This window comes from Harmonia axyridis, chromosome 3 (assembly GCF_914767665.1).
Source record: "Harmonia axyridis chromosome 3, icHarAxyr1.1, whole genome shotgun sequence".
In the NCBI taxonomy this organism is placed as follows: domain Eukaryota; kingdom Metazoa; phylum Arthropoda; class Insecta; order Coleoptera; family Coccinellidae; genus Harmonia; species Harmonia axyridis.
Window position 1 is genome coordinate 36959824 of NC_059503.1, and position 17145 is coordinate 36976968.

General features: G+C 34.6%; 2 protein-coding genes and 1 long non-coding RNA gene across 4 annotated transcripts; 2 read left to right on the plus strand and 1 right to left on the minus strand.

Annotated features, from left to right (window-relative positions):
• Nucleotides 1-11: 11 nt before the first annotated feature.
• Nucleotides 12-11334, minus strand: LOC123675211. 2 transcript variants are annotated; one of them, XM_045610534.1, is made up of 6 exons: nt 10676-11334; nt 10279-10523; nt 9917-10176; nt 2145-2288; nt 1900-2082; nt 12-1404 (listed from the first exon to the last, which is right to left on the minus strand). In XM_045610534.1, the coding sequence occupies exons 1-6, from the start codon at nt 10710-10712 to the stop codon at nt 1179-1181; spliced, it is 1095 nt and encodes a 364-aa protein (XP_045466490.1). In that variant the 5' UTR covers nt 10713-11334; the 3' UTR covers nt 12-1178. The 2 variants fall into 2 exon arrangements, with proteins under 2 accessions (XP_045466490.1, XP_045466491.1); XM_045610535.1 differs by having other exon boundaries at nt 10279-10511; nt 10676-11283.
• LOC123675216 lies at nt 2350-3367 on the plus strand. Its single transcript, XR_006746766.1, has 2 exons — nt 2350-2698; nt 2830-3367. It is a non-coding gene; the product is annotated as an uncharacterized LOC123675216 (long non-coding RNA).
• Nucleotides 11335-16030: 4696 nt separating the features above from the next.
• On the plus strand, nt 16031-17107 carry LOC123675215 (adenosine 5'-monophosphoramidase HINT3-like). The gene is made up of 4 exons (XM_045610538.1): nt 16031-16352; nt 16408-16594; nt 16658-16851; nt 16965-17107. Exons 2-4 carry the CDS (start codon nt 16408-16410, stop codon nt 17001-17003), a joined length of 420 nt encoding a protein of 139 aa, XP_045466494.1. The 5' UTR covers nt 16031-16352; the 3' UTR covers nt 17004-17107.
• The last annotated feature ends 38 nt before the right edge of the window (nt 17108-17145 follow it).

Consider the following 17145-nt stretch of genomic DNA (forward strand, 5'->3'; position numbering starts at 1 on the left):
TGAAAAATACATTGATCTGAACACTATTTATTTATAATAAATTCACATGAAATCAAAAATTACAGCCATCATCACAAATTAGTATGTTCCTTAGTACTGTACTATTACAATGTGTAAATCAGGAAACATACGTTTTATCTTGAGATCATATTTCAGGTTAAAACATACTCATTGGTTACATTCACGTCATTGCAGATGGTACACTTTACATTTATCCATGTTACTTTTACAGACAACATAAGACACAAATAAAAGCACAAATTTTGAAACTGACAGATGCTAACTAATTTGTAAACAAAGAGTTGGGGACTGTTAAAAATGCACTCTGCGGGCGTTTGGTCGATTTTTATAAGGTTCATTCATCTAGAATATTGTCTATTCCTTCAACATATATTGAATAGAAGTAGAATATATGATTTGAATTTTATAGTTATTCAAAATCAATGTTCCATATTCAATCTGAATCTTGGCTCTGACTAAATAATATTTCAATTTTGGAACATTTAATTTGTGGAAAAAAATTGTCAAACATTCTCAATAACAGTTTTCAGGCTTTGCAAGAAAATTGATAATGTTTTACTGAAAGTTCAAAGTGTAAACATATCCTGATTTTCAAATGATTATTAGTGAATTCAAGATAGTATACCTATCGACTGGCTTAAAATTGTTCATTACTGTGAAAATAACAGTTTTTCTTATAACTACTTTTCAAAGGCAACTTAGAGCAAAATGTTAAAATTTTTAAATTATAGTTCCTGTTACTTCATGAAAAAAGTCAGAAGTTCTATTAAAATTCGTAACATGTGTCATGACCAGATTGAAAACATGATAACAATTATTACTCCAACTTGTCCAATATGTTGAATATAGATTGCTGAATGCATAGATAGAAATTAAACAATATCCTGAACAAATTTCGAATATTCTATTCAGTGCATAATAAGAGATTGAAGAAAACAATGATGAGGTATTGGAAAGGATTGAGATATTGTAATTATACAACTTACGGTCATGTGGAGAGGCCGTTTAATCAACAATTTATTTCCACTTCAAAAGTAAGTGTATGATTGATTGAGACTAAACCTCTTGAAATCGACTAAACGCGCTCGCAGAGTGCTGCCAAAATCACTAAAAATCAGGTCGAGAGAAATGTGGGCGTCAAACTGCCGCCGAACGCCTCAGTAGACCTTTAACTGCTGCTTCTCGTCAAATCCTGCCGAGTGGCCGGCGTTGCGCACTATGAAGGTGGAGCCATCGTAGTGCATACGCCGCTCACCTCTGCGTACGAATAGATGGCGCGTCTGACCCATGGACCCTGTACAGTGCATGTAGGGTGAGGATACGGACGCTGATCCGTTGGTGGGCGAGGTGCGCAGTGAGAACTTGTTGCTATTACGGCCAACCCTAAAACAATTTATAACAAATTATTATGAGCGTCGTATGTATATTCCACAACACATCAATTGATACCTCTACTCAGTAATTAAAGCCTGGTGGTTAACTTACTTTTTTGTCAAATACTCTTCAATGCTCATTTTGGTAGAGTACCTGTATTCACGTTTGCTAATGATTCGAAAAGATAGTTCGATTTAAGGTTCGTAATGACGAACAAGTAGCTTAGGTAAAAATATTGAGATGTAAAAAAATGGATAAATGATTGGATTAGAAGATGTGATACATTGGCTGCTAATATTTCAAGAGAACTGGCTTTGGAAGACCCAGAAGAATATGAAATGTGTTTGAGAATGGCAAGCAGCTAGAAAGACACACTTTCCTCTGCTAAAACCAAACTTGTGTTTGTTATAATTGAAATAATTTCACATAATTTTATGAGATAAGAGAATTTGACAAACCTTTAAGTAAAATAATGTTTTAACGATACTAGAAATGTCTGATTACCTGACCAGTCCATCGGAAGTTTGCGAAATCCTGACGCTATTGATGATCCAATTATCGGTACCATCTTCGGTCATCCAGTAGTTGGCAGCTTGCAGAATTCCAATCGCGTCATCTACGAGATGGGTGCCATGAGGTATACCCGGCATATCCAAATTGTAGGGAGAATCTCCCGTTGGAAATGTGCTGGACAAAATAATTGTCAATTAACTCCCCACTAATTTTTGTAAATTCCGTTAGAAACTCACTTATAAAATACTCCCAAAGTGAAGTCGGACGAGAGGTCTGAAAAGGTGTCGGTGGTGGTTCTGGTTCCTGCTGAATCTACCAGGTAGACAAGAGCGCACTGGTCGCTGGTGAAGCTAACGCCTTTATACCACATCTTGGCGTACCTTAAAACAAGGATTCTTAGTTGGTATATAAATTTCAGAATTATAATAATTTTTATTCATCTTGAGAGATATTAAACAACGGAAAGGATAAGTCAAACTGAATAATATCAAATAAACATACTAAAAATCCTATAAGAACAGATCCCTATCATTGGTAATTCCCAACAATAAACCAACTGCATTCAAGCACTTTAGGTCATTGTTGGTATATATCATGACGTCATGAACCAGCCCTTCTACGTCGTCGATTGGGACCGCAGATAAGCAAACGTAACGTAACCATAATCGAGAGTTGGGTTAAACTTTTGCTCATGAATGACATAAAAGTAAGATTAAATTTGATGAAATAAGACTTGATGAATACCAGTCTCAAAAATATGCAAGCAAAGTAATGTTAAAATAAAATTTAGGTTATAAAAATTTGTCATTTTTAGAATTGGAATATATTCCAAGACAAAAATAAACTGAATATATCATACGGATATATTATTGTGAAGGATTAGACACAAAGTTGTCAAATTATTTGATTTATAAAATTTAGGTGTTATTGGTTATTCGTGGATATTCCCAAAGGAATATAACCAAGGGCAAGACCAGAGATAACCGGGGTTATTAGAGGTTATTCGTTTGAATGACGAAAAAAAAGTCTGGAAACGGTGACTTTATTTCGCGCACAGGTAGAAAATCGTAATTCTGGTACTTAGGGTCTTTAGTAATTTCGCCCAAGCAATCGATGGGCCCATCAGATTTTGGGCCCAAAAAAGTCTTTTATGAGATACGAGGCCCAACCTTGAAATTTCAAATACATCAAACCCATTTTTTTTTGCAAATTCGAATTCAGCGGGAGATTTCACGTCCGAATTGGTTGAAACCAAAATTTGTGGGCCCTATCGCAGCGTTTTTTTTTTTCAAAAATCCCGGGGCGTCTGAATCATTCAAATCGATATTTTAGTACAGAGGATTTTCGCTGTTACAAAGTTCAATTGAAGTGTAATGGGATATGTTTTATTCTGGCCTTTCGAAACTCATAGGTCCATTAGGGCAGGTAAAGGGCTCAGCCCTTGGAATTTGAATAACAATCTTCATTTTAATGCGGATTTTACTTTATTTATAACTTGTCATGGTACTTGACAAGATTATTTTATAAGGTGTTCAAATTGGTGTCCATCCACTGCAGTGCTGTGCGCGAGCCGTTGGTAGATTTCCTCATTCACCCGTGTCAAAATCTCGGGCGTTATCTTGGCTGACACCTCCACTATCCTTCTCTATAGTTCTTCGATATTCGTAGGCTCTATTTTTCAAATAGCCCCAATAAAAAAAATCTAAAGAAGTGAGGTCGGGAGATCTTGGTGGCCACTCGTTGGCGCCTCTTCTACCTATCCAGCGCCCAGGAAATTTAACATTGAGAAGCTGTCTAACGCGTAATGCAAAATGCGCAGGTGCTCCATCTTGTTGATACCACACGTTCTCAAACTGATCTCCAACAACAGCACGAATTGCTGGAATGACATCACGTTCTAGCATATTTAAATTACGAGCGTGAGTGAAATTTTCATGTATAATAGAAAAACGGCCCAATTATTTGGTTATTCAAAATTCCAGCCCAAACATTGATTTTATCCTACCATTGCGGGTGGTATCTCGTATCCATTGAGAATTTTCATCGGCCCAGTATCGCATATTGTGGCGATTACCTCCCCATTCAACTGAATACCGCCTCATCTGAGAAGCACGCTCAAAAAAGGGGAAATTATCAGTAAGATATCTCACCATCATTACATCGAAATATTCCAGAAGACGATCAAAGTCTTCTTGGGTCTATTTTCTTGGCTCCTGCATTAAGCGGATTTTATGGGGATGCCAATCATTCGTTTTTAGGATTCTTGGGACGGAAGATGTACTAACCCCAAGAGTTTGGGACAACTTTCTTAAGCTCACATGAGGATCCTCGATCACACCGAGAAGAGCATCCAAGGCTTTCTCCTCATTAGTTGCACTTTTACCCCGGCCTGATCTCGGCAAGTCTGCTACAGATCTGGTGGCCGTAAACCTATCAACGGTTTTTTTCACGGTTGATTTTGAAATAGGTGGCACTTCTGGATGGGTGTCATTAAACAAATTCGCAGTACTGTCATATGACCCCTGTTTGCCACCGTATCCGCGCATTATCAAGATCTCTATATTATCTAACGGGTAGTTAAGGGCATATTAAGATCGAATAAAAAAGTTTTGAAACAATTATCGATTGTAACACGATTTATTCAGGTGGTCACTATAATTTTTCACACAATGACCACTGAACCTGAACCACAATACCAATACCACACAGGAAGACATTTTCCGTGTAATGTACATATGGGTAGATGTGCGTCGAGTTTTTTGTTATCATTTTGCTTAGTTCGAAGGAAAACATCAACAAACAAAATCAGTCAGGAGTTTCACTTGTCGAGAAAAAAATGTGGGTCTTCAAATGGACCTACAGAATTCGTATTTTAACCAATTCGGATGTAAAATCCGAATTTGCAATAAAAAAAGATGGGTTTGTATTTGAAATTTCGAAGTTGGGCCTCATATCTCGTATAAGGCCCTTTTGGGTCCAAAATTTTATGGGCCCATCGATTCCTCGGGCGAAATTACTAAAGATCCAAGTATCAAAATTCCTCTTTTCCACTTGTGCGCGAAATAAATTCAACGTTTCCAGACTTTTGAACCATCTAGTAATTCTAGTACATCTTTGCAACAGTCGTCCAGCGTGTGGATCTAGAAAATAGTCGGCTGGTGCACAGCCGTCTTTATACGCTCTATTAGTGATGACGTCACACACCGCCATTTTAGTTCTCCTGTCAGTGTTCCGAATCCAAACAAACAAATTGTCATTCAAATTAGTACATAGTCGTTGAAGAAATTGGCTTATTTTGATAAATAAGATTATTTAAGGAGCGATTTTACTATTAATTGATAAACAGAAGGCACGAGATTAATGCCAGTAAGTTCGAACTTGAAGTTCAACTAATAAACACGGCTTTTTACAAAATCTGGTGAATGATACGGGATTCAAATTTACTGGTATTAACCTCGTTCCTTCTGTCTATCAATTAATACTGAAATCGTTCTTCAAATACTCTTTTTTTTTAATTCCGATACTATCGATTGTTGATATTTTCAACGGATATTATCGATATATTTATATTGATTTCAGAGTATCAAATTCGATATTTTTTCATATTTCTCATTATGATTTCGACTTCACGAAACATATTATAATATCTAGTTCCATTAGTCAAAAAACCTGATTTAGCGGACTATAAAATAAATATCGAATATTTTCAATATATGAATCAGTTTTTAAATTCTAAACATTGAAAATAAAGAGGTATGACTCAATATTGCTGAGAGCTCCAGAAATAAATAAAAACAATAAAATAAGAATATTATTCAACGGCCGCTTTCAAATATCTTTCTGTGTTTTCAAGTGGTAGCTTTAGCTAATCTTCGCCTTTTCAGGCAAATGTATGTACATTTGTTGAATAAAGTCGATTTATTATTATTTTATTACTCCATAAAAATGGGAGCAAACTACTAAATATGTCGTTTTCAACTGAATCTCGTCATCTGAATCTTATTATTTTCCTCTATGATAGAAAAACTTTATTGAATTCAACAGAATTTTTCCACACCAAAATATCACAGCGATATATCAATATTTTTACTCTTACATATTTTGATAGTGTCAGAAAATATTGATACAATATATATTACTTGAAGATTTAATGAGTGTTTTTTGATGTTTTGAACACAAACACTTTTCAGTACACTAGAATATTCGTCGATAGTTTTTTGTCCCTTGACCATCCCTAGTACAGTCAAGATTACTTCCGTGGTTTACCAATGGCGTTATTCACAGTCGCGCAAGGGCGTAGAAATAGGGGGGGGGGGTGTACTGGAGGTTATTACACACTCCTTCCCCAAATTACCAAATCGCGAATTCTCGCAAAAATGAAGAACGAAAATTTTTCCATTAAATGAACCAATAATCATTTTACTTTTCTTCGAAATCCACAGGGCAGTAAAATATCGGACCCTTTTACGGTTTATGAGTTTATTATCGCTTTCAAGATTTCATTTTTTTATTTTTATTGCACTACAGGCATGTCTATGTCCGAGGTTTATTATTTTTCATTATCTATCCACTTTCTCGGCCTCTTATTATTAGCCATCTGTGACTTTTTCATTCGTCATCGGTATACACTTACCCGTTGTTTTCGGTTTTTTTTGTATCATTCTCGTCACTAAAATTTCAATAGTGTAGTAATCAAAGAACTGAACTGAGTAATTCGCATAGAAACATTGTGTGGGATGTGTTATACCATTTTGTGTTTCATTCAAATCGCAATTTATTTGTGAAGACATCAGTTTTAAATTGACTATATCTACACATTCCTAAATTGGAGATACAAATGAAAATGATAGATTTCTCGGATCATTTCAAGGAAAAAGTCCCATAACATGAGTTCCCAAACACTTTGTTTTTGAGATACAGGTGTTAGAGTTCAAGTTTTTTCTCATGGAACCTTCCCTTCACAAGATAATTAATTTGAATTGACCATAGATATTCCAATTAAAGTTTTCACCACGTTATTTGCTAATTTTGAATGCAAATCCACAGGGTGATATTTTTTCTAGAAGGGTGCCTGATTCTTTTCTTCAGAACTATTTTTTGGTGTACCGCTGGTAGTTTAAAAAATGTAAAAAGAAACTCTGATCTAATATTACACTTTTTGGTTTGTTATAGTTTTGTCGTATCTGCTTCGAGAAAAATATTTCAAACAGCTCTCTAATAATCCTCGGGAAAATCCAAATTATTATAAAGATCCAGCTATTAAGCTGTAATGAATGAATTAATTATAAGTTTTGGTACTTATTTCGCTCTGTAGCGAATATTAATAATGATTTGATAAACTGATATAAGCATCGCTAAAAAGTAAGACAGACTAGAAACACCCTGTATCTCGAAAACAAAGCGTTTGCATGCTTATATTCATGGGACTTTTTATTCCTAAAATTGTCCAAGGAATCTCTTATTTTCCCCCGCAACTCTAATTTAGGAACATCCAGTATAAGGTAAGAACAACCGAATTGGTAATAAAAAAAATTATTTCGAGTAATTTGGTTTAATCTTCGTTGTTAAACGTTGTCGTCAAAAAATGTTTTGATTTTTGGTCCAAACCGTAAGCGGGCTAATAATATCACGTATTGGAAGAATTGAGAATGAAAAAGGTTTTTTGGAAAAACACCTTCTCTGCACAAATATTCAACGAGTCCTCGTCACCATAATGTTTTTCATAATAACTCATGGACCGTTGAGTTTATACCCAAGTTATGGCATATTACTGGAATTGTCATCAAATAAGCTATCAAATGATGCATTAATATACTGAGTGTGTCATTTGAAATAAGAAAGTAGTAGTCTGTTTACGGTTCAACCGGAAGTTGTAGAGATCTGAAAACATTTTTTTGGGAGGAAGATCATGGTCTCAAACTCCAATATGCAAATTTTCAGCACAAAATTATGGTAAGATTTCCATAAACATCTAATAGGGCAATAGGCCATCGCGGTAAATCACCCTGTATGTAATAGTCACTACATCCGACTAAATGCTATCGCGCACGTCATATACGAATAAAAAGTAACGTTTTATTAGAAGCACGTTCACATGACAAGCTCTCAACGCACGTTTATTCGAAGCGTACACATGCCAACGCGCGTTGAACGCTGCGCTAGCGCTCGACCGTTGAAGCGCTTTGAAGTCGTAGGTTTCTATTGTAACCGCGTTGAGCGCTTGTCATATGAACCTAGCCTTACATCTCAATATGCTCGCTGGTGTGAGCATGAATATGACACAGTCTACCAGTGAAGTGTTTTCAGTGGTTGCACTAGTTGCATTTTCGCGACTTTTGTTTTTTATCGTCTTTTTTGCATTCCATCGTTCAAATACGTTTTCACGTCATTATTTTTAATTTTACCAAAACCAGATTTTCAGCTTTTTTGTATCATATATTAAAGTGAGAATTCATAAAAAAAAATAAATGTTTGTTTGGAAACTTATATCATATGCAAAAAAAATTTTTCTTCCATTCAATAAAACTTAAGGACTTTCCTCAATGACGAACTCTTCAAAGTAAATAGTAGTGACTACTCTACAACCAATTATTTTAACGCATATGATACTAATCATGTGATTAGTATCAATGAACCAATATTTTTGAATATCATCAATGCAATATTTGTATGTGTACTTCAGGTTCATGAGAATATTTTTGTGACGTTTTAAACCATTACCACTTGCCATGAGAGATCCAAAATTAATAATTTTTTTTTTGTATTATTTCTGCTCTACAATTGGAATTGAGTGTAATATTTTTCGGGAAGGAGTCCTTCATATACCCTGTGCGCTTGCCAAATTATCGAATATTTCGAATATATAAACATTCGAGTATAACTACTGACTATTTCCTTCTTCTTAATTTTCGACCAAGCACAAACGCTCCATTTTGAATTAAAAATGGTTTCCAGATGGAGAAACTGTATGACAGCACCTGTCGGCAGTTTTTTCGAGTATACCCGCGACAAAACTTAACAGTTCTTGTCACCAAAAACTACAATACATTTGATAAGATGTAATTATGGTCTCATGAAATAGTCTTGTCAAATACCATTCGGGCATTTAATTTTTTTCTATGAAAACAATCTAAAAAACAGAATGCAAAATAATATTTTTTCAACAAAAAGCTTTGGTGCATGTGCGAAAACCCTCGTTTTCAACTCAGATTTTAGTTGCCACCTGCACTCATGCTTCTTGTGAAAATATTACTTAGCATCGTGTTTTTTCGATTTTTTTTCCGGAAAAATTAGATGCCCTAATGATATTACTTACGAAAATCTCATATGAATCGATGGTCCCCGTAGCATGAAGTAGACTGACGGTGATCTGCCTAGACTGTGTGTGTGAATGGTTGTCCCTTATCTTGACGGTGATTTGACCGTGATTTGATCGTTCGTGACTGTTGGTATGAATCCAAGGTCTGTAGTGTAGAGACCTTGGTATGAATCTACCTTTAATTGGTGATTGTGCGTACTGTCATAGCGCTCTGTGCTAGCCAAGTATATATTTGCATATGATTGGCTGTTCAGTTGGAGGAGAATCATACAACAGTAATACCAGATTAATCTATCAAATTAAAAATATTTCTCAACTTCTTCTCTGAGCATCCTTTATCTCCGTTATGGAGCCAACTATTCATTATTCATATTTTTCCTTGAAATAACATAAATAATTCATTGGTGGAATCTATCTACAAAAAGAAGACCCAAGGATAAGATCATTAAAAAATTTCAATCTTGACACCTGACATGCATACCTATTCTTTTTTAATTGTAGGTAAATATCAGAAACTCGAAATATTCGCAAGCTTTGCACACGTGTGCTTAGCTCTTGCACATCAAAACAATGAAAACCACAAGTGGCAGATGTTAGTTAGATGAATCTCAAGTAGATAACCTAGTTAGCAGAATGTCCAGTAAATGGCGTATCTATTGATTCCAATCTATAGATCACAAATCGACTCACTTATTGTTGCCTTGATTGTCATGAGCTAAAATCTCCACTCGCGAGCCATACTGGTAAACTCTGCCGTTGGGATGGATCAACGCAGAAGACGATCCGCTCGAGTTCAGGGCTAAAATAATCGCATTTTTCATGTTGACAATCCTGATGGCGCGATCTAGGGATATATCCACACGAATCCTGTTGTGCAGGCGTAGGGATATGACGCCGTGTGGAGTTACTGTGGTGCCACCTATGTAGCCATCGTCTGCCCAAATCTCTCCCTGAAAAAAACATCTGTATAATTGTTTCTCGAAGTAAAATATTATCCATCAGGTAAATTAAAATAAAATTTCACTATGATGATAAAATGTCTATCTACTTACATTGATATCATCAGAATAAAAGTGCTTCACTGTGATCGGTTTAGGGAGAGGACAATGCCAGTTATGGGGGCCTTCATACTTTGCCAAGTCTCGAGATGTAACTATATCATCGCTCACGTAAGAATTGGCTGTGTAAACACTTCGACTTCTTGGGCGTACGCTACCCTTATCCCTGCCCATACCTACGCCACTGGCGACGTTTTGTCCGTCATTGCCTATTTTCGTTACACTATCTGAAAAGACAACTTGAGAAAACAGAATGTATAAAACTTTAATTGTTAAGTAATAGTAAAAGATTCGAGATATAAGTTCATGAAATGAAAAACAGCAGTAGATCTTTTCAAACAATACGATCAATGTTAAAAATTATATATGAATAGAGAATAAATGATCCTACCTTTTCGTCGGAATACTTTTTCGCGAGCTTTATCCATGGTAAAATTCACAAATTAGGGAAAAAAACACAACTGTCAAACTTATTTGTTTATGTGATTAACAACTTCATGGCGATGTGATGAAAAACTGAGAATTTGATTTAAACACACTTGATCTGTTACCTATCGACATAAATACAATCCTGCAATGTTATTTCGTTTGAACACGATTAATTGTTTTTTTCTATAATTGGCATTAATTAGTAATTCATAGGTTGAATAATAAATTATTGATCAGAGACTTTCAAAAACTAGATAAATATCCATAAAAACTTCGATTAGAGTGCCATGTGATTCGACAGCATTTATTATTGACAGAAAACAATATTGTCACCAAAAGTTTTTTAGAGTTTAATTCTGTTCAATAATTAGAAATATGGTTCGTACAAAACATATTCATAGTAAACAGAAATTTGAAGAAACAATCCAAAAAAAGATATTTCAATCAAAACGTGAGAAAATCCGTAAGAAACCTGTGAACCATGTACTTGACGAGATTAGACATTACCAAAAAGTTACAGAAAATATGATATTGAAGAAACCATTCCAAAGACTGATTAAAGAAATTCTTATTAATGTACAGATGGACAATTACCAACCTTTGTATCGAATGTCATGTGCAGCAATGTGTGCTTTACAAGAAGCTGCAGAATCTTATTTAACAGATTTGATGACTGATGGTGTTTTTTGTGCCCTACATGCTAATCGAATCACACTTTTCCCAAGGGATTTTGATTTAGTATTAAGATTGAGTGCTAAATATTGAATTGAATGAATGATTTAAAAATAAGTATACATACAGATATCAAAGAAAATAAAAGAAAGTAAATTATTTATGTTTGTTCAATTCGTGAAAATTGTTATGGATTGCAAATCTTGTTCCTACTATCCATGAGGAAATTTATCAGAATTCAAAAGAATGATTCAATCAATGCCATGGAGATATTTTGTATAAAGATTATAGTTCTATTGATCGTTGACCAACAACAATTACTTCAATAGAGTACCTATTACAATGATATTACAATTTTTATAATTTATTAATTGGCAACACAGAATACTAAATTATTTACAACTCTGTTTCCTATATACTTGGAACAAAGAGATTAAACAATTCATTAATATTCTATGTTCGAAAAAGTTACATGGAGATTAAATTATGAGTTCGTGTCCTGGATATCGTAGATTATTCTTAGTTAGGCTACTCTGTGTCAAAAATTAAATCCACGTCAGTGAACTCAATACAAAAAACACAACATACTGGTGAGTTTCATGAAACTTATTATGATATGCTCGATCAAATCATTTCGTGTTCAATTTCAGTTCATTTTTTACACTTCCATAGATTTCAAACAACAAACGACGAGTTGATCGGTCAATCAAAGTTTTATGAAACTCGTCGTAAGTTCATGAAACATTTGGAATATAATGAGCGTTCATTTAAATTCGTGGTCAAGAGTGATGTGGAGAATTTAGGATTCTGTGAATACAAGTAGCGTGCTTAGCTTGTACCACATATGCTAATTTATCCATTTCACTTGAAACTTCAAACGGAAGCGAAAGTTATATTCGAAATTGTTTTCAGTACGGAACATTTCGACTATAACTTTCGGTTTTTTTTTTTGAGAAACACTCAGTATATTTTTTTGAATGTGATGTAGAATAGGATTCATAAACCTTTTTTTGATTTTGTATATCGCTAAGGCGATTTGTAACCATTTTCGAATAATTGTAAGTAGCTGGATGAACACACTGTATAGTTGACCAAATATTTGTCCTAATTTTTCTATGGTTTCAACTGTTGATGAGCACAGAAAAAAAGAGCTTCCTATAACAAGAGTAGTGTCCTTCCGTCATCTGATTATTTCTATGTTTCTTACTAATTTCTTCAAAATTCGAATCTAGATATATTTTAAAAATGTTTTATTTCAAAATGGATTAATAATGAAAAGATCCACATGATCGATTGTTTCAATAAAGTTGTGCTAAAACATCAAAATTTGCCCACCCTGTACACATCTTGAATACTCAGAATAGTGATTATCCAGGATAACGTTTTGCGTTGTTTAACAATGAACAAAAAATTAGAGTTTTCAGGGGCCTAGCATCAAAACTTGTTTGGAATGCCTTGGACTATAACATATCAAAGATTCAGCCAATTTGACAGGAGGCCACTTTCCCCAATAAAGTGTGTAATTGTTAGATCAACATATACAAGAATTTCTTCCCTATAGCGTTCTGCTGTTGATGTTCCATTGAATAATATTGGACCAATAATTTGCCTCCACTCATAGTGCATCAAACTCCAACTTTTTGTTGTCGTAAACTCCGACATGTACTGAAAACAACTGATATCCCAATGTGCTTGAAGAGGAGAGTCTTCAATAAGTGTATGGAGCTGAGACACTCACATTGACAAAAAGGAACATCTGCAGAAACAAGTAATGCAAAGAAGAATGGAAAGGTCAATGCTGGAAGTTACCCTCAGATATAGAATACCTAACCAAACCATAAGAAGCCGAACAGGAGTAAGAGACGCAGTTGAAGCTATCTTACAGCTCAAATGGAGCTGGGCCTGGGCTGGACATGTGGCGAGAATGAGCGATGGAAGGTGGACGAAGAGACTGGTGGAGTGGAGACCTAGACATGAGGCATATAGAAGTAGAGGACGACCTCCTAGTCGGTGGACAGACGATATAAAAAGAGTAGCTGGAAACTGGATTCAGACGGCACAAGACCGAAAAAGATGGCTAGAGTTAAGGGAGGCTTTCGTTCAGCAGTGGACGGGATAAGCTTTATGATGATGATGATCCTCTGTCAACTAAGCGAGTAAAATAAATAAATATGCTGAAATAAATGTTTCTTTTTCTTTCTAAGCAGTTTATTCAAAACTCACAGCTCTGAATTGACCAGTAGTAGTAATAACGAAAGACTATCAATATCATCAACTTTCAATTCTTCCATACATTTTAATGTTTAATATATATAATATATATAAGTACTAACTTGCTCAGTTGCAGATATTGCCACAGTATCGTCGCACTCCTAGTCTGAGTACAGTGACTTAATAACACAATGGCGACACGAGTGGTTTCGTTTTTGATTGGCTGTCCGATTCTGATCCGAAGAACAGAGTGAAGCGTTACTGAGACGAACTTGACGAAGTGTCAGTTCAACATAGTTGTCTCTGAGTTCAATACGTTCGAATTATGGTGGATTTATGCACCAGTTCTAAGAACTAAGACTTAACCTAAGAACTAAGAATTGAACGCTAACAAATCAATGAGGGCATTTATGTACGTTTCGGTTTCCTAAGAACTAACAGTACTAACACTAACACTAGCAGACCAACTGTTAACTAAGAACTAAGGGCACAGGTAAAATATAGAAGCGCGCGTGCGTCGCATAGAATTTCAATATTAAGGAGTACCAGTTTATATCATTTTTTGTTCTTTATTCGTGTTTATCGATGATGAGTATTAGGTGTATTTGAAAAAATTAAATTAAATTTTTTCACAATAAATATCAATGTCAAACATCAAAGTATAGAACAAATAGAAAGTAGTTCGAGTACGTGCGCATGTCTTAACTAAGAACTAACAAGTTAGTTAAGGCATGCGCACACGCTCGAACTACTTTCTATTTGTTCTATACTTTGATGTTTGACATTGATATTTATTGTGAAAAAATTTAATTTAATTTTTTCAAATACACCTAATACTCATCATCGATAAACACGAATAAAGAACAAAAAATGATATAAACTAGTACTCGTTAATATTGAAATTCTATGCGGCGCACGCGCACTTTTATATTTTACCTGAGCCCTTAGTTAGCAGTTGGCCTGCTAGTGTTAGTTCTTAGGAAACGTGCATAAACGCCCTCATTGATTTGTTAGCATTCAATTCTTAGTTCCTATGTTTAGTCTTAGTTCTTAGGACTGTGCATAAATCCACCATTAGTCCTTAGGTACGGAGCATAAATCCACCATTAAGTCTAAAAACGGCGAATGGGGTAGGTTTAACCATAGAACTCAAGAATATCATTGACTGAACTGACACTTCGTCAAAAATGAAATTATTGGGACTGAATGAGATATCTAAGACATCTTAGGCCTGAAAGATTTATGTATAGAACAAATTTATTCAACCTACTACAGTGACTTAATAAAATGGGCCTCACACAGGCGCGGATCCAGGGGGGGGGGAACGTTACCCCCCCCCCAAAAGGCCCGGGCACCTCTTAAATTTTGCCGGCCCTCCTAGAATTTGACATACTAAGGCTCAATTAATTACAAGATCCGCATTAATTTCACCTTCAATACATTTTGTAAAAACGCATATAATGAACGGAAAAAAAATGACCTTCCAAAAAGGCGGAAGTGTCTGGTGTCCACATTTTCAGTATTTTGAGTATCTAAAAGTCCCCCCCCCCCAAAAGTGGGTCCTGGATCCGCGCCTGGCCTCACATATTGAATAAATCCCAAAAATCAGGTAAACGTAGAATGTAAACAAAAAGTCGCCATATTTAGGCTCAGAAACCGACAGCCAATCAAAAACGACTACTCGTGTCGCCACTGTGTTTTATTCCTTAATCTTAATTCTTTACCAAAAAGTGAGGTTAACGCGTGAGCTGATAAAAAAACTTTTAATGCTTGTAGCAATGAACATGTATACTTATTACTTACTCTATGGATTGTACGTAGCTCCTGCATGTTTGAGGGATTAGAACACAGCCAAAAGACATGCTTTGTCCCTCGTTTTAAATTCATATATATTTTTCTGGTCAATATCTCTCTCATTGAATTTATTAGTACCAATAATAATTAACTGTTAGTGTACTGGCAGTTTTTTAATCGTAAGTCAAAATGAATACTCGATATTGATATGTTTTTTTCTTCGCCTCACGAAAATCTTCAATTTTATTTTCCTTCGAATTATTTTATATGTATAATGGAAAATAAGAAGTTCAATAAAGTTTATTTTTCAAAATTATTGAGTAGAAATATATCTGGAAACCAATTTCGAAATTACCTACCTTGCTTTCACTTAGTTAAGCCAACATTTTCAGTTTCATATCCAAAATTATAACAATTCGAATCCTGAACAAATATCTAATCAGGCTTCCAAATTGTCCCCTTATTCTTCACAGCACAAAAGCACATTTTATATATTTATTATTTTTTTCTTACTTGAGGAATGTTGGATTAGTATAAGTGAATTGATATCAATGATCTAACAGTATTATTAATTATTATATATCATGACTCTACAAATTAATTATTGGATCCAATATTTGACTCTTGGAGAGGTTATGTTATTATCAACATTAACTTGACTTATGAGATTTTATTTCGTTCCTACTCGATTTAAACAATTAATTAAATGAATAATTGTTACTCTAAACGATTAGAACTTGCATAGAAGAGACTAGTTAATACGACAATTTAAATTTGTTTTGAATTTTTAGGAAAATACTGAAATAAAACTAAGGTCAGAAAAGCCTACGAACGGCGTAGTTTGTTTTGTCTTCTTGGGCAGTTGCCTGTGCAAGTAGACTATAGAGAAGTCAGATTTGTGGACAGAACTTCGAAATTAATTTTCGTTTCTTCCAGTTTTCAGATATTCGTCTACGCAAAAGGTTTGTTGTATGATAATAGTAAATTTGCAATTTATAATTCGTATAAATTTTATAGATGTCATTGAATAATTGTATTTTCTGTAAGATAATATCCGGTGTTTCACCTGCTAAAATAATTTACCAAGATTCAGAAGTAATTGCTTTTCATGATATCAAACCTGTGACAAAGTTTCATTTCTTGGTAATACCAAAACATCATTATGACAGTGTGAATGTATTAGATGCAAGTAATATTGACCTAGGTAAGATATCAACCATGGGATGATTAGAGGAAAATAATAATTTTTAATCCTGAAAATTTTCAGTGGAAAATATGGTCGATACTGCTAAAAGAGTATTAGAAGGATTGGGAGGCGATTTGAAGGATGTCCGGTTAGGCTTTCACTGCCCTCCTTTTAATTCTATTAAACATTTACATCTTCACTGTTTGTCTCCTGTAGAAAACATGTCTTTTCTCCATAAATTAATGTTTAGACCTAACTCTTGGTGGTTTTCTTCAGTGAGTAGTAATGAACATGTATCTTAATCTCTAATTCAATGAAAGGTCATTGTTACTATTGCTTGTTTTTCATATAAAGTTGATACATAAATTACTTGAGAAAAACATTTCAGGCAGATCAAAGTATTGATTATCTCAAGAGCAAAATCTAAGATGCAGAAGGACAATTTTGATGAAGTATGCAGTTAACATTGCAAGGATTGGTCATTTATCTAGTTTTTTTTTTAGTCAGGACAAATATATTTTACCTGTTTTATAAGAGGTTTCACTAACCCAGATTTGTATCTTGCAGTT